The sequence below is a fragment of the Vidua chalybeata genome, chromosome 5 (genome assembly GCF_026979565.1).
Source record: "Vidua chalybeata isolate OUT-0048 chromosome 5, bVidCha1 merged haplotype, whole genome shotgun sequence".
NCBI lineage: Eukaryota > Metazoa > Chordata > Aves > Passeriformes > Viduidae > Vidua > Vidua chalybeata.
In genome coordinates, this window is record NC_071534.1 from 37,178,037 (window position 1) to 37,196,204 (window position 18,168).

The window sequence follows — 18,168 nt, forward strand, 5'->3', positions numbered from 1 at the left end:
TATAAGAATAAGGCATTTAATCAGGAAAAAAAAAAAGTATCTTACAAAAATTTTATCTTGCTCAATTCTAGAAACCACAACAGTATTAATAAAATCATAGAAGACAGCTAATATAGTATTTAGAAGCAGCATAAGTCCAAATAGTGCATAGAATTCCCAAGTGTTTATTGTTACAGTTTAAGTGCACATATTACTTCCATGATTTTGTGCCCTTCCACAGGAACAAACATCGAGCAGCTACGCAATTTGTTCTTTTCAGAAAGCTTTTACTACTTTGAAATCTCATGTTTATAACAGAATAATACAATGAAATATTTCCAGTGATGAGTTCCAGATCTATATAGACTAGATTTCAAAAGAGTAAACTCAGTATGGAAGGTGTTAGAAGTTTTTTAATATTCCCACAAAAGGTGACAAAATAAAAAAAGTAAATTGAATTAGACAGGCAATATACACAAGACACTTATTAAAAAAACCCAAATGTTCAACATAAAATATTCATCTATCTCTAACAAGAAAAGAAAAAGCTTTTCATAAGTTAAAAGTATGGGCCCACACTTCTGAATATCAAAGCTGAGAGATTATTATGAGGGTATCTCTAAAGTTTAAATACAATCTGTACTGGCTGCATTACTTCCACAACTTTTATAAATGAATGACGGAAGACAGAATTACCTAACACAGGAACCTGAGCATCAAAAATTAAATTTGTACTTTTAAATGATTTATATGTGTGACTTCCCCCATTTGCTACAAGGATAACATCTGTAGCTTCTTTGAAGCTATCATCTCTAAATAGAAGCCCCAAACAAAATGGCAAACATTTCCACTGTTGAGAAATAACCAAGGAGTATAGTTTGGTTAGAATGCCAAACACTATGGAAAAATGCTATGCTTATAGAAAAAAACATTATCTTTCTAAAGAGAAGATTGTGAATCCACAATTGTCATATTTAATTTTAACATATTTGTTAAGTACCACAGTATTGACAAATCTTCATAAATATCATTAGTTTTGAAATAAAGATGTCAAAAAAGCATAGAAAATTTTATTATTCTTACTGGAACAGCTTAAAGTTTCTACTTTAAATTTAGATTTTTGCTTCAAATGTTATGTATGGCTTATTTTTATCAAACCTATTCTCAGGGAAGTGGAGCTAGTATCAGGATAGAGAATAGGCAACAAGGCTGAATTCTTTCTTCCCTGTCCAAATACTTTCAAAAGACCTTACAAACTATAGATAATGGGAAATACCAAAATTCACCCACTTCACCCATGTTACCATTGCCTATATAAAGCTGCAGTGTTTTTTTGTCTAACTTGGATAATAGCCACAAGGCTCCATCACACTGATTGATGTAGATTAGACTTCTATTTCCAGCTTCCTGCCCTTCCAGATGCTGGAAACTGGAGAGAAGAGACATCAACATTTCAGCTCCATAAATGGAGGACAAATGAATCAAGTGCTTTACCTCACTTGGCAATGATTTACATCTGCCTGAGGAGCAGCAAGAGCTTTATTGATAAAGCACCTTCCTGAGAGATGCTGATTGCCACATGAGGTTTACAGCCTTAACAAGTTGAGATGGAAAGTCCTTTGGCTCTCTGAACATTTCAGATCCACCTCTTACAGAGAGTTCAACTGGAACTCTTTGGAGTCTGAGCAAGACTGAATATAAATTATTCACATGCAGAAAACCTTAAACTATTTCAACCCCTTGGCCAGAAAAACCATGCTGTGCCTGGAAGCACCAGAGCAATGATTACAGAAGAAAAAAGATTTACGGCATTGTTGTCTAATATAGGTTTTCCAGATATGTGCTTGGAGTCTTTTGTTTGGTGGTTAACAACCATGCCAATTGTCTGGTCAAAACCTGGAAAAAGATAAAAACTTCATTTTACAAAGCCAACCAAGATGAAGAGAAACTTAGTAACCAAGTATATACACTTTCCTAAATTCATTTTGCTATAATTTATAGTGTTTTATAGTTACAGAGATTTATAGTGTAAAATCTCTTTAAGAAGACATCATCAGACTAAACTAAATTACAGTCAGTTTAATTTGGTACTTTCAAAGAATGGGGTATAAATGTAATATTTTACATTAGATGTTACTTCTTTTGAGAAGTTACACTTCTGTCAAATCTCTCTTTATGTAGTTTCACAGCAAAGAAAGGAATGAAACAAGCTAAATCAGAAGAAGAAAAAGCTGTTTGAAGAGTCACTCTAAAGCAAAGGATGCTGTTTTAAGAACTTATTAACTGTTGAAAGAACTTACTAACAACATGTTTTCTGGCAAGAAGATGTATTTGATTTAAAAGTAAAAATATGGAAACAACATTATTACTGAATCTTACAGAAAACAAGCTCTTTACAAAGGCTGAATTTATAAATTCTATTTACACAGCAATTTTATACCACCAGCAGCAGCAGTTTTTTCTGTAGTACCTAGGTAATTTCTTGCTCTGCCTCTGTATTATCAACACTTCAATATTGTCCTTCATTAGCTATTACTATACAGACACCATTATCCTACATTTTGTCCAGCTGCACAGCTGTATGCTGATAAAAGCACACCAATCTAGAATGCTTGATCTTAATTCACACTGTAGTGAAGTGTAACTGGGTAGGTGCACATGCACGCATTTAAGGTTGGAACATTCCAAATGAAATCAGTATATTTTATATTAATTTTTTTTTCTTCTTAGATTTGACTGTCAACACTCACAACCTGGAAATTTCAAAGAAAGCTGCTGCTTTAATAAAAAAATTCTGCACTTCAGACAAAACTTTAAAAACCCCCCACTACAAACCTGCCTAGCAGGTATACAGTTGGTAATACTGTTTTGAAACATACATTTAAACCTGGCCTTAAATAATGCAAAAGAGCTACAGAAAAATCAGACTTCAAAGTCTAATAGTTTAACTCTCAACACTTGCTATGTTTTAGAGGTTAGTACTTTCTTTGAGGAAAAACTGGAATTAATTTTTTCTAAATATATGCCTCAATTGTACATAAAGTGTATATTCCAAGCATGAACAAGTAGGTAAAGTAACAGTCCTTCCATTACCTTTGTTATTTACAGAATAGGTATAGACTGGTAACATGGGCAAATTTGAATCTTATTCTGCACAGCTATTCAAAGTTTTAATTAATAACTGTGCAGATAGGGGCGGATTTTCTTTCAGAAACAGTGGGTATCACAGGCTATTAGATACACCACATCTAGGAATATTACCAAAAGGAAGCACATTGACAAAAAGGATTAGCAGCATAGTGTTTTAAAAAAAGAGACACAATTCTTTATTCCCCCTGCCATATTTATTGTTTTTCAAGATGCTGCAGAAACTGAAGTATTCCTCCTGAGTCCACACTGAAAATGGAAAAAAAAGTGGGCTGAAGGAGAGACAGCAGCACAGTTTTTTCTGTATCACATCACATATATACCACAGCATGTACGTGTGCAACATAGTATACATACTCCAATAATGCTTTTGAATTTGTAAAAGAAACTGTGGAACTTGCATACTGTCCCTGCTGCAGCTAAAAAGGTAAATTGCTGAGCATGGAAAAAATACATGAAATGAAGAAGAAATAGATGCTGATAAATGCAGACGTGCATTAGCTAGGTTTACTCCATTCTCTTAATGCATCTGCCTCATTAGGAGCTTGAAAAATTTTCTGAGTGCTTAAGTGTTTCTTGCTCAGGACAGAAATATCTAAAAATTCATCAAATAGTTAAACACTACATTGTATTTTGATCTTCAGTGGAATTACAAAGAATAGAGCATAAAAAATGCTGTATAGCCAAATCCAGAGCATCAACAACAGTTTGTAGATCTCACCATAAAGGCAGACCTAAAGGACTTGTGTCTCTGAGGCAGTTCATCTGTACATTCACACCTTGACTTCCAATTAATAAGCGTACCAACAATGAAATCTGGAAACTTAAGTTCTCTCTGTAAACAAGCTGGTAACACAACAGTGTCAGATATGGTTTCTAAACAATTTTGAAACATAGGATAAGTTTACAGCTTAGCCTAAAGGTTGTCTGTAGTGTTTGTTCACAGACAATGATCCTTTGGGGCAATGAGTAAACACAGAAATAATTTAAAACCAGCCAGTCAACAATTTTTTTAAAGTGCATATTGTCTTTTAATTTAAAATCACAGCTAGTTTGTGATAAGCTTAACTTATAGGAAACAGTGCTCTGTATTATAAAGCTTCTACAGGAAGCAGTGAAAAAACCTGAAGGTAAAGTATTGTTCACTTTTTCTTACTTAATTCTTACATTTGAGCCTATTGCTAAGACTTCAACGTTAGGAATGGAGCTTTTGCAGTGACAACTTCATCCAAGTAAATGGATAAAATTAAACTGACATTTTTCCTTATAAAATGTTACTATAATTAGACATATAGAAATGGAGAGGGCAACAATTGCTTCTTCCAAAGTAACTTGTTGGGTATCTCTGTCTCTTTCAGTCATCAACAAAACAATAAGCTACAATAAACAAATCAAAAAGTGGAAAAGGGCCAACTGCCATTGCTCCTTTTCATTACTATGTCCATTACATTTGCTCCCTTTGTCCTTGATGCTGCTAGTTTTGTAATCTTTCAATTTAAAAATCGTATGCTCAGCCTTTCTTGAAGTTAAAAGTCAAATTTTAGGTTACACTGGGAGAAAGGGAAAAAAAAGAATAAAAAAAGAAGACTCTTACCACTGTATTGCATCGTAGCTCCCAAATAGGAATCAACAATTGATCCCAGTAGGCCAGCTGCTGCACCAAACACTATAATGGGCCATTGTGGAGCAGATATTTCCAGATCAGTCACAAAAATTAGTTGAGTTATAAAGTAGGCTATACCTACTGTCATGCCTCCGAGCAAACTTGAGATCAGGCCCACTAAAGTAACTGCTCCATTAGTACCTAAACCAAATAAAATGTAGCTGATTTACAAACTGGTTTTAAAAGACTTGTATTAATTGAAATGCTTTATATAAAATCCAAACTGTCCATAGTGATCTTCTCCTCTTACATCCACAGCAGCTTTTTACAATTTCCCATTATGCTGTTGAGCAGCTTAACCTGTACCATTACTGCCTGTTACTACTCCACTCCTGTCACTAGGGCTAGTTCTCTAGAAATAGTCACCAGCATTAAATTAAATAAAACTAGAAGCACACACCTCTCAATGTCACCTGGTATTTGTCTGCTCTTGGTGGTGGTGGGGTAATAAGAGATTTGCTCAAGAGAAACAGACTTTGAGATGTGCACATTAAAACAATGCCCTCTTTCAGAAGTAGTACACTAAGACATGTTTCACCAACACATTTAAAAATAAAATAACTAAATCCATAGACAGAGATGATAGCTCATTGGAAAAAAAAAATCTAAAGAATGCATTTCTGAAAAAAAATTCCCATGCATTTAACTTCTATCCAACAAGATCTATACCTCTGATCAATTTGCCAGCAAGACTCAAAAAAAGCATATTGCTTTGAAGCAGCAATGAATGACATCCACCATGGAGACAACGTTTGACAGACAAAGTTCACTTAATTCCCCCTTGGAAGGATATTAAAGGAAATGAGTGATTTGGTTATGAAGTGAATTTTCTGTACTGTCTCTACTGAATATATATGTATTCTACTGATTAAAATAATGCCTGAGAAATATCAGTTGATAACTTGTATTCTTCATATTAGCAGTATAAACTCTTTTACTATTGTCATTGTCAGAGATTAGAAGTGACAGCATTCAGAATGATTCTAGCTCTGTGGTTGCTATACTCGTGCATCTCATCAACAAGATGCAAAAGAAACACAGTTGACTATATTCCATTTCAGAGAATGCATTCCTGGTAACCTTTTCCAATCCCAGATTTCTGATATTTGTTTTTCTATGTCTTTCTTGGAACTTTTCAAGTTGGATGCATAATTCAAAACAGATTAACAAAATATTAAGAACATGTAGAAGAGGTAACACCTTACCTACTGGAACCTGTTCCCAGGTTGTTATCAATCTCGGTTTGCTTTTACTCATAACACTACCAATCTCTGAAGCCCATGTATCACCAGCAGAGCATGCCAAAGCTCCCAAAAGGGATAAGCACATCCATGATGCTGTGTATTCCTTTGAGAAGTCAATAGGAATTTCACCTGGTCCATTTTCTATCATATATAAGAGAGCCAGCTCAGTAGGAACACCACCATTACAGAATACCTGAACCCAATTCCTCTGGCCACCTGAAGTATAGAAACTGAATTTTAGTAATTTCAGGCAACAGCATGAGGCAAAAGCAAAACAACACATATATAAAGTTAAATTTAAAAAGACACACATTCAAAAAAGAAACTTTATGGCAATTTGTTTAACAGAACAGAAGCAAAAGCAAAGTGGCTTCCTAATATTTAGAGGGATAGGGTCAAGGGGAGTCTCAGCAGTGTTCCCTATTCTAGATGTTACATCTCATCTGACCCTGTGAAGGGAACAAAAAACATGCAGTATTTATTCTCTACAAGGGATCTAAAAGAATTAAATATTTTGGCTTACCTTCTTTGTATTCTGAATCTATTTGCTTCTTTATATCTTTTTTCCACTTAGTAAGTTTTGAAGAAGTAACAAAAAATACAAACAAAGAAGAGAAGAAACTATAATTTGCAACTGTAAGGATAAATCCAACCACCAGTCCTAGGAAGAAAAAAAGAAGTATATAAAATTCCTTCATGTAACAATGGTTGTTTTGCAAAGCAATTAAGTATTTCGAATTTTCTGAATATGAAAAGTATCTTCCTGATAAACCTAAGACCATCATGCAATAAGAGATTCTATTGAAAATTGCCAGTTTTATTGTAACTGCTGAAGCATGTGATTTTTAAGACCTTTTGCCAAAAATCAGTTATACTCTGCAAAAATAAAAGAGAAGCAATAAAACCCCCAGAATCCAAAGAATATATAATTGAAATTCAAGTACTCTGCCTGAAGAATATTATTATTTTTATAAGGAGCAGATATATACCTGTGGCTGTGCCTCTATCAGCAAATTTATCATCAGTTTAGGTATTAAATCCCGCATCCAAGGTCTCCAAGATAACCTGTAAAACCCTCCTCTGTATCTTAGCAGATGCTACTTCTCTATTATCTTCTTTTTTAGTTTCTGATTTTTATTACAAAACTTTATTTCTGTAGTTTTTAAAGTATTTTATCTCCTTGATGCAATTCATTTTTATGTCCCCTTTCAGGGGAAGCCTAATTTCACTGCTCACCATGAGATTACAATTCTAAACGACTGAAAGAAAAATGGTTGCATTTAAGAGCAAATGCCAGTATAAATTGGCTAGCAGAGCTGTTAAGAGGTCGGAACAAAAAAGTCAAAAATATTTTTGTCAGCGTAGAAAATGCTTCCCTTAACTCTCACAGACAGAAGATTTGCATAATGGATGATATGGGAAGAAGGATTTGAGGCCCTGTTTTACTCCACTGAACATCAATTCAAACAATGTCACAAGACAAGGGTGAATCACCTCACCCAGAAATGTTGCATCAGATTTCAATAAACATTATTGTACACTACACTGGGCTTTTTATCATGTGCTCTAGAAAAACTTTTCAGAAACAATCATTTGTTCTTAGTGAAGTACAGATCTAATTTTCTTATTTTTGCCAGGCCAAAAAATGCCTAGAACTGCTTCTATTACAGGAAGGGGAACCATACAGAAAGGAGAACTGATTTCCCACCAAGCAGGAAGGCTGCTGACACAATTAGTTTAGGGGCTTTCTCTACCACCACCTCTGCCATTTCTTTGTTTCTCTTCAAATCCTTCTATATGATAAACCAAACCATGTGATTTAACTGCATACGGTACTGAAGTATAAAGGAATCTTACAGGTTTACATAACTATAATAGTATTAATCAAATCAATTACAAACAGCAGCACAGGGTTAACTTGACTGTTTAAACAGGCATGAGAAAAAAAACCCAGTATGAATCTGAGGTATGTATGCTTACATTCATACTTTATTATAATAGAACTAGGTAAGTCTTAAACAGCAAACAATAAAAAGGACCTTTAGTTTACTAAATGTTTATCTTAAGTCTCAGAAAAACATACCTCCCAATGCACCACTGTGATCAAGACTCTTCTTCTTAAAACCCTGTGTAGCAATAATTAGTGGAACCAAGACTGAAAAAAGCCAGCGCCATGGAGAAATGGGTCGTAAAGTACCTGATAAATCAAATAACAGGGTTACAGATGACCCTCATAAAGCCTTTATATCTTCATGTCTGAAAAGTCATTATTTCCTGATATATACTTAAATTTTGATCTTAATAGAGATTAAAACTTTTCATCCTCCAGAAGAAAGATATTCATATGGACAGAAGGACAATGTATCTGCAATTATCTACTCAATTTTTCTATTCAGCTATCAAAAGAAAATATATTTCATGAATTGAAATTAATTACCAAAAATAGTAAAATGTGACAGGAAATAAATATGGTGGTATTTTCCATTCTAAAAGGGATTTATGGACTTCAAAAACTAACATCTGAATTTACTATGACAAAATTTCACTACCAAAAAAAGCCAAGCAAGACAGTCTGCTAGGTAAAGTAGTGTGATCACTTTATGAAACATCAGCCCTTTCAGTTCTTCTGACCTTGATGTAAGGCTCTTTAAAATATACTTTGAGCTGATGAATATTTCGGCAAGATTTGTAGTGACAGTTTTAGTTTGAAAAACCCACAAACTTCTAACAGCTAAAGCCAATAGTTAATGTAGGTTTTGAAATAAAAAAGTAAGATCTTGAGAAGTTATTTATTACATCTCCTATATAAATACAAGACATTACAAATCTTGCATTAAAGTAAGTCTTGATCTTGTAAAAGAAAAATTTTACAGAGATACAGAAGCCTGTCTTGCTGGAGAGATAAACATGATGGTTTTCAACAAGAACTTTTGTGTCATCCATACCCCAACCTCTGCACAAACACTGGCACCCTGGTGTAAAGCAGGACACAGTAAAACACTTATTGCAATGTAAAGATTCACAAGAAAAAGATTCTCTTCTGTGTACTGAAAAGCCCCAAAGCCATAGTAGGTGAACAAGGCAGGGCCTTGCAGCCCAGGGCTGAGTCAGAAATTCAAAAGACAAGCACCAGCTGTGTATGAGGAGCCCTCCAGTGCTGTAGCCTGGTATTGCTTATCATAAACCAAGGTAGCTCTTGGTGCAAACTTGAGCGTAAGCAGTATGGAACACAAAGGGGGTCCTTTTGTTTGGCTAACAAACAGAATTTTCATCTCTTCAAGGCCATTTTTAAACTAAACTTTTTGGATTTGCTTGTGGGAGAGAAAAGTATTTCTATTAACTTACTACTAAGTAAGACCAAAATAGGATCTATAATAAAACAATGAACGTGTTCTTCAACATTCTGGCTTCACTAACATCTGGCCCACTGTTTGGTGCTTAAGAATTACTATAAACTGTACATTAATAAAAGTATGTTTCTAGTATTTTTATATTTATATTACGGACTGTGAATTTTACCATTTTTATGGGCTGAACCATTTTAAGCCCATTAAGTACTGTATCTTTCATTCACCTCCTTGAAAAGCCAAGGTCTTTCCACAGTCTCAGGCAAATGAATAACAGAAGTTTTATGTCCTTGTTCCATAACCATTCCCTACAAAAAGGAGGATTTGTTCGCAGTCTTCTTTCTATCAGGCCCTATCCTGATTTAGCTGGTACCAGGTCTCTCCACACTATACTGTAAATTCCCACTCACATAAGAGAACAGGGACTAGAATATCCTAATTGTCAGAAAAGCTATACCTTTAGAGAGCAGACACACATAAATGAAGCTGCATGTTTAAATCCCGCTTGGGTAGCTACAAATGACACAAATAAAAGCTGGTTGTGAAGCCTACTTCTGCATTCCTTCTACACATCTGGCATCTCACTACAAGCCAAAGCAGAAGTATGCAGACAACACAGATTTAATACTGTACCAGAACTAACCCATGCTAAATCACTGAAAAACACTGAGCAGAGACATGCAACTGCCTCTACAAAAGTCAGCTTATACTGGTGGGGTATTTATTATAGCTTGTTCTGGACCCAGAGTGTTACTAGGCTGTTGAAGGTGTTCATACTCTATCCCTACGTGCTTTCAGCAATACTGCAATGACACTGGAGCTCTTCCAGCATCAAACTGGCTGGGGTCTGAATGAGAAGTCTTTACCTGTCTTGGAAAAGCAGTTAAATTCTTCTAGGCATTAAACTAATACTGCAGGCAGTATCAGCTGCTTTTGCACACTGATGTTAGAATGCTCCTAGAGCTGAAAAGAGAGACTACAGAGAGGACTTGTGTCCCTGCAATTGCACACAATTAAGTCACAGCCAGCCTGAGCTGCCAGAGCAGAACACTGAGCTGACAGTACAAACCTCAGCCACCCACTCCATGCATACATCCCCATTTTCTTATACCATTTTCCGTTTCTGTGTTCCTTGACTAAGGAAATCTTCCTGCATGACCTGTTCTGCACGTTGCAGATGCTGCTGATTCCTACAACAGTTTTGAAAGCTGGCGCACTCCTCCCATGCTGTCACGTACTTCCCCTAATATAGAAAGACCTCTGTCAGCTCAGTCTTTCTTTTCACTTCTTAATTTCTATTTGCTTTCTTTCAGAGAAAGAAATCATAAAGGACACCAACATTTTAAATTGTACATGATCCCTGGGCAGAGCTGCAAGTAAGTGGCTGTCAGCATCTTCTAAACCACTATCGCCTCCTGTAAAAGCTGGGAGTTATCAGCTCTAATGACGATGGAAGGGGCTGTGCACACCCCTTTTCCCATTTTTGTCTCCTGCCTAGAGGGGCCGGAGGGGAGGATTCGCCCGTGGCCGTGCCGTGCCAGCCTCTCCCCGGCCTTTGGACTCACCGTAGTACGTACTTGCAGTCATGGACACGATCCAGAACGCCAGCGAAATACAAATGAGCAAGTTCAGGATGACCATATTCGCCATCATCTTGAGGTATTCTCTGAAGAAATCCTCCTGGTAATAGGACATGGGAATCAAGAAGGACAACACCTGTTGGGAAAACACAAGGCGCAGGGCATCAGTGACACCGCCACCACCTCCTTCTCCTCCTCTTTCTCCTCCCGCCCGGCCGGAGCTGCGGCCGGGTCCGGCCCGCACCGCCCCCGGGGCGCTGCCGGGAGGCACCGAGGCGCTCATGGAGAGGCTGCTGCGGCCACCCCGGCCGGCCGACCGCGGGCTGCGCTGCGCGGCGCCGGGCGGCCGGAGGCGCTCGCACCGCCCGGCCCCGTCACCGACCTGCTCCCTGGGGCCGCGGCCGCCGCCGCCATCCCGCCCCGCGGCCCCTCCGCGCATGCTCCGCCGCCAGCCGCGCGGGCCCGCCCACGCCTGCGCCGCAGCGAGGGGGCGCTGCGGCTGCGGCTGCGGCTGCGGCTGCGGCCGGGCCCCGCGCCGTGAGGCGCTCTTGCTGCCCTGGGGCGGGCATGGGGTCGCGCACTTGCGACAGACGCTGCCAGCGGAGATCCAGTTTGCGAAATAAAACCAGGAACGACACGCCTGTGAAAGGCATGAAGTCTGTGGATAATTAGTGAGACCAATGAGTACCTGGATGAGGGTTGAAACTTGTTGGAGCACTTCGAAGTTCATTAACAGCAGAAAAAAGAGATTTGAAACGTTTCCTAAAGTTGACTTGGGATGAAAACATGCCAAACCTGCCTGGTGGCTTTTCCTGGGGCAGTCAGAATGACTCCCAAAACACTCGAGTTGTAAATAAGCTGACATTAGCTACGGGATGGACTGCACAGCTCCCACTCCACACATTAAAGGCTTTGTCAAAAAGCACAGTACGAGGTGAAACTTCACAACTTCTCAAAAACCCATTGTTCTGAGGCAGCAGCCTCAAAATAAACGAGAAATAAATGAAATAAATAAGACTTCAGGCATCCCAGGAGACAATGCTGAAGCATTTAAGTATTCAGCACTTGTTCAGTGGAACCTAGACCAAAACCTTCAAGTGGTACCTCATGAACATCAGGTGCTTTTTTCTTATGGACTTGTAGCAGCAGCAGAACAATATTTATTTAAGTATTCAGCAAGAGGCAGAGTAATACAAAAAAGGACAGTAAGAGATCTTCTGTACAACAGAAATAGTTTTAAAGCTAGAAAATTCAAGTGAGCATTCTTAATTTAAGATACTATAATTTTCTTACTGAATTTGGGAATAATTCTGGATTGTGGCACCCATTTATTTTTGAGGCATGTTCTCTTATTTTTCATTCAGTATCTGGAGTAGGTTTCTATCAAGATGTAAACAAAGTCCATGTGTTCTTTTTCTCTCAGAAAAAGAATATGATTCTTTTCTATCATAAACTTGGATATATTTCCATGTTGTTATGAAAGAAATACTCAGTTATGACTCAGAGCTGCTTCTTCAGATGTTGTCTAAGTGAAGAACCTTAAAGATTTACAGATACCTGGTTTTAGCTGAAGAAAGTAGGCCTATTCCAGAGGCTAAAGTTAAGACTTGGGTGTTTACAATGTATTTTCTCCAGGCAGTTGGAGACAAAACTTGGATCAGGTGCCTTAGACAAGGCTTTATTTTATTTTCTGCTATATTTATTTGTAACAAATACTGGTAACACCCAAAATTTCTCTCAAGTAGAGATACCTAAAACAGTAATACTAATGTAGGAGTACTGATTTTGGTATATCTAGTCTTCCTTCTTAGCGCCCAAATTTTCATTAAACATCCACCAAAGGTCTGAATTTGAGATATAAGAATCAGGGACTCAGTAGCTGGGCTGCTTTGTAAGAACAGGACACCTTTCAAGAATAGCGCTGACATGACATTGCTTAGGTTCTTCTGCAAAAATCTAACTAGTTGAGATTTTCAACCAGAACAAGATCAACTCTACTTAAACTCATGGCTGAACAAGCAGCTGCTTGTTCTGGTACAACCAACTCCCATAAACTTACTCATTCAAATACATACTTAATTGTAATAAATAGTTTTATTTAATTTATTGCTTACTTTTTGTTTTCTAAACTGTAACAGACTGATATTGGAATTTCTGGTGGAGAAACAAAAGTTCCTGCAGGAATCCTAGAGCCCTGGCTGTTATCTCTGGTTCTGTAAAACTGTGGGACTGTGATTCATGGTAACACACAAGCTGGTGTGAAGAGGGGGGCAGGTTTGTGGAGCTCTAAAGGACTCTTCAGCTTCCTTCATAGATCCCATACCCATCTGAAGTAGCACTTGGCATTGATTTAGGGACATACCAGACTATGGCACTGGTTTATCTACAGACCTTGTATCTTGGCTTAAATCCAAAGCTGCTGCTGCTGCTGGAGTTTACCTGAGAAAGAACAGCAAAAGGGACCACAGCTCTCCACTCCTGGTGTGAGAAAGGTGGTTCTGGTCAGGAAATGTCTAACCACCAGTGCATGAATAATGTTGGCTTTGACTACTTTTTTAGCTCTGAGTCTTCTGTTAAATGTGGCTTCATACATCCCTCTTCCAGTGTTTCTGATTGCCAACAAATTTTCCTGCAGTAGCTTGGTACACGTTAAATGTTGCAAGTAGATTAGAAAACAAGGAAGAAAGGCACACAAAATTAGACTTCTTTCTTCATTTGGAAGCTGAAAGAAGTAGTTACAGTTTTGAAAGTAATGTCTACAACAGCTCTGTAATTGCCACATATATTGTGTTTAAACTACTCTTTTCTAGATGTTGCCCTTTTTTTCACTAGGTCCTGTAATAATGATAACAACAACAACAACAACACTTTTAATTAGAAAAAGCTGGGTTTTCAAAAAACTTAAATTGCCATCTAGAGGCTTACAATATTGTGAATACAGAATGAATGTATTTAAAAAGCCATCCTGAATCAGTCAGAAAAGCATTATGTATATTTAATACATGCAATACATTCATTTCATAATCAGTTTTTACTTAACCCTCCCCCCATTCCTTATTCACACCTAATAGTAGTGATAAGCTTGAGAATTAAAAAAAGTAGCAACAGTTGCTTATGACAAGTAGACCTGAAAACTTTTCCTCACACTTTCCCATCCAAATTCATATGTGGAATAAGAAAATAATGAGAAGTTTAAATTTAAAAAAAAATTGTAATTAAAAGCTACCCAATATTTAGAAGAAGAGTTTCTTCTTACCTTTTACCTAAATGTAGAGGATGCAAAGCACTGCCAGTGCAGTCTCTGGGAGGAAAAAAAAAAAGTATGATTTAATAAGAGGCAGGAATGTGAGATGATTAAAAGCAGCTCAACAGAAAGAAGATAATAACATGTTACTGGACACAGCATGCTAATAACTCTTTTACACTCATTCTTTTCATAGGAATTTAGTAGATTTGCCATAATCTAGCATAACATTTCTCAAGTTTTACGACAATTTTAGAAGTAGACTTTCTGACTTATTTTTTTGTATCTCTGAGATACAACTTTCCATTTGTCTTCACTGCTTAAAACATTATTCATATTTATGCTTGATAGAATGCATTATGAATAATATAGCTTGAAAGTTAAATACTAATTTAAACATCTTTTATTCTCCTTTGTTAAACTTGTTTTCTCAATACCAAAAACTGATTGAAGACAAAATACTGTTCAATACATGAAATTAAAAATCTGTAAAAATTGTTAACATTGTATTAAGTACAGTTGTTCACAAGGGCCTTGAATAATATTCACACTTTTAGAAAAGACAACCTGGTAAGACTGTAAAATTTTATGCTGATAGTGTATTTAGATAGCTACAGAAAACAGAGGGGAAAAGTTATTCTGCAGGAAGGGAAAAGTAATACTGCAGATAAATATTCATCTTAAGCAGAGCATTCATAATTAGTAGTCACCTGTAAAAATACTGACCAAATTGCAAACAGTAATTTTCATACCAAAGGAGTTGCTATACAAATGAATTCCTAACATTTTTGAGGCAGTTAAAAGTGTCAGTGCTTAACACTATAGCAAAACTATTCATACCAGGATTTGGCTTGTGGACTATAAAGCAGTGAATGAAGAATAAATATCCAAATGGCTTACCAAAAAAGAACAGAACCTAGAATGAAGCTTTAAGTATTAAATTTATTAAATATGTGTGGGTAGGCTTTTGCTTTGTGTTAAATGAATTTATCCAAGGACAATGACACCAATTAAATTTATTAATAAATTTATTCTAATTGTCCTTTTCCCGGTAATTTATTACAAATGACCCAGCTTTTTACTATGTGTTTATGCTGTGTTTTTCTACTTTATCAAGTAATTCAGGGTAACAGTAAGCAAGGCAGGTAAAGATCTAAAAGGACTATGCACAAGGAATAACCATCTTCAGTCATAGACTTGCCAAGATGGTAAACAGGCTTTAAACTAAAGTTGCCAGGGGAGGAGAACCTCCTTTCATCCCAGTCCCACTGGCTTGATGGCAATGCCCCCACAAGAGATGCCCAGAACCTGGAGGGTTTCATAGTGATGCTTAAAGATTTTTTAGCTTCTTCATATATTTGTAGCTTTGTAGATTTTAATATATAACTGTATAGTTTCTAGCACTTACACTTTAGAACAGTAGTTACCCTTTCTCACACATTATGTCACCTTCTTGAAATGCTTGGTCTTATTTTCAAGGAAAAGGATTTCCAGCAAGAACAGCTTGTTTTGCACCAGCATCTGGGAGCTATAACGAGATACAGGACTAAGAACCCCTTGCAGGGACTCCAGTGGGGCAGGGCCAAGGGTGGTTACCAGGGCAACCAGTCTCCCATTGGATATACTAGCTAGATATACTAATTAGTTAAACTTATAAAAATTGTGAAAATTTGATGCTGTGTATGCACAGAGGGATAAACTTTCATTAAAAGACTGCTTTTTATGCTATCCATTCTAATATTGTTTGGAAAATTTTTCTTCTGATTTTAGGCAGCAATAGGTTAGCAGGAGAGCACCTGAAGAGCAGCACAAAGAAATTTCAGCCACTCCAGCCAGCGAGTTGGTTTCATTGGGGGTCCCAACTTAAATGGCTCTATGCAAACACACACAACATGGGGAATAAACAACTGGAGTTAGAGATGTGCACATGCCTGCAGGGCCACACTCTTACTGCAGCCATGGAGACATGGTGGGATGGCTTCTGTGTCTGGTGTTAGAATGAAGTCATACCAGAAGGATGCATCTCTTCAGCGACAGATAGGAGCACCCTGACATTCACAAGCTCTCACCTTCCTGAGGGACTTCAACCATAACCATATCTATTGGAAGGACAACACAGCAGGCGATAAGCAATACAGGAGTTTCCTGAAGTGTGTTGATGATAACATCCTTCTCCAAGTGACACAGAAGCCAATAAGGAGAGGTTCTTTGCTGGGCCTTGTTCTCACCAACAAGGAGGGGCTGCTCTGGCACCTGATGCTCAAGGGCAGCTTTGGCTATGAGTGACCATGGAATGGTGGCTTTCAAGATACTTAGGGTAGCAAGGAGGGTGCACAGCAAGCTCACTGCCCTGGTCTTCAGCAGAGGAGACTGGTCTCTCCAAAGGTCTGCTTGGTAGAGTACCACTGAGCTGCATCTCTGCTGTATGATGGAGAGCGTAGTCTATGCAGAATTAGAGCTATGCAGGGAACAGGATTGGCTGGATTTCAGATTGAGATAACTTTTTAATTATTCAGACTCATTAAGTTATATACATTTTTATCCTGTAAAAACTCATGTCCTCCACATCTGCCACAGCAGGTAGGTGTAACTTGTCATACATAATGATTCACATCAGCACTTTAACTTGTTTACGCAGACTGAGAAGCAGTGATGGAACTATGCACATATATATTTTTCCCACACTGGTCCTAGTTAGATTTTAGGGTCTTATTGGGGTTTAAACCCAGTTGGCAACTAAGAACCTCACAGTCACTGACTTACCTCCTCTCCACCCTGGTGGAATGGGGAGGAGAATCAAAAGCAAAACTTGTAGGTGAGATAAGAACAGTTTAATAATTGAAATTAAAAAAAATAATGACAGTAAAAAGGTAAAACAAATTATGAACAAAGCAATTGCTCACCATCTGCTGACCGATGCCAGACACCATCCCTGAACCCCAGTTAGCCCCCTTACAGGTAACTCCCTGTTCATGTAACAGGGTAAGAAGGTCTATAGTGTGGAATATCCCTTTTGCCAGTTCAGGTAAACTGTTCAAGCTATGCACCTTCACGGTTGTTTTGGGTTTTCTTGTTGTCTTTTTTTTTTTTTTTTTTTTTTTTTTTTTTTTTTTTTTTTTTGTGGTGGGGGGGGTTGGTTTGTTTGTTTGGGTTTTGTTTTTGTTTTGGTGGGTGTTTTGTTGTGGTTTTTTTGTTTGTTTTTTTTTTGTTTGTGTTTTTGTTTTGATTTTTGGTTTTTGGTGTTTTTTTGGGTTGTGTACCATGTCACTGTCAGAGCATAAGACCAAGAAAGTCCTTGGATAAACATAGCTTAGCAACAACCAAAACACCAGGGTGTTATCAACATTATTCTCATACCGAATCCAAAACACAGCAATGTACCAGCTACCAAGAAGAAATTAACTCTATCCCAGACTAAACCAGGACTGATCTTTGGCTCAAGAACTCTGTTATATTTACCTTTATGTTCTTTTGCAGACAATTCTAGCAAATATTGCTAAAGACTTAAGATTACTAACTTTCATTTTGCTTAAAATACTTTGTAAGAAATACTGGGAGGTGAGGGGGTCAACCAAAGCTACATCTACATACGAAATAAAATCTTAATTAAAAAAATATTGTCTCCAGTTTGTTAGTGACCAGGCCTGGATTCTTACAAGCTTGCCAAGTACTTTAAAATTTTTTTTGTGTCTTCTTGTTATCAAGATTGAATGTACTGAGCTCAAAAAGAGATGTCTGACTGCAGACATGACAGTTTTATCAACAACTTGTAAATCACTGAGCATGTAGAAGACCAATGCTTACTAGTCTTGACTTGCCAGAACTAAGCAGAACAAAGACGGAAATTTGATTTACTATTTTTAACTGACTATTCCAACCAGCAGACTAATGGATTTTTTTGTTTGCATTCTGTACTGACTTTAGAATCTTTCCAACAAAAACAAACAAACAAACAAACAAACAA

General features: G+C 37.3%; 1 protein-coding gene across 12 annotated transcripts in view; it reads right to left on the bottom strand.

The window, feature by feature from the left end:
- The window catches only part of TMEM19 (transmembrane protein 19), a 30,094-nt gene continuing 11,926 nt past the window's right edge, over positions 1-18,168 (bottom strand). For 9 of the 12 annotated variants that reach the window (XM_053944240.1, XM_053944244.1, XM_053944236.1 and 6 more), the window contains 7 exons: positions 14,217-14,261; positions 10,946-11,096; positions 8,117-8,230; positions 6,557-6,694; positions 5,995-6,249; positions 4,721-4,930; positions 1-1,875 (listed from right to left, as the gene is read on the bottom strand). In XM_053944240.1, coding sequence (XP_053800215.1) covers positions 1,712-1,875; positions 4,721-4,930; positions 5,995-6,249; positions 6,557-6,694; positions 8,117-8,230; positions 10,946-11,075 — 1,011 coding nt within the window. In that variant the 5' untranslated portion in view covers positions 11,076-11,096; positions 14,217-14,261 and the 3' untranslated portion in view covers positions 1-1,711. Of the gene's footprint in view, positions 1,876-4,720; positions 4,931-5,994; positions 6,250-6,556; positions 6,695-8,116; positions 8,231-10,945; positions 11,249-11,342; positions 11,413-14,216; positions 14,262-15,612; positions 15,729-18,168 lie in introns of those variants that run through there. The other 3 variants (XM_053944246.1, XM_053944234.1, XM_053944233.1) reach the window with 3 other exon arrangements.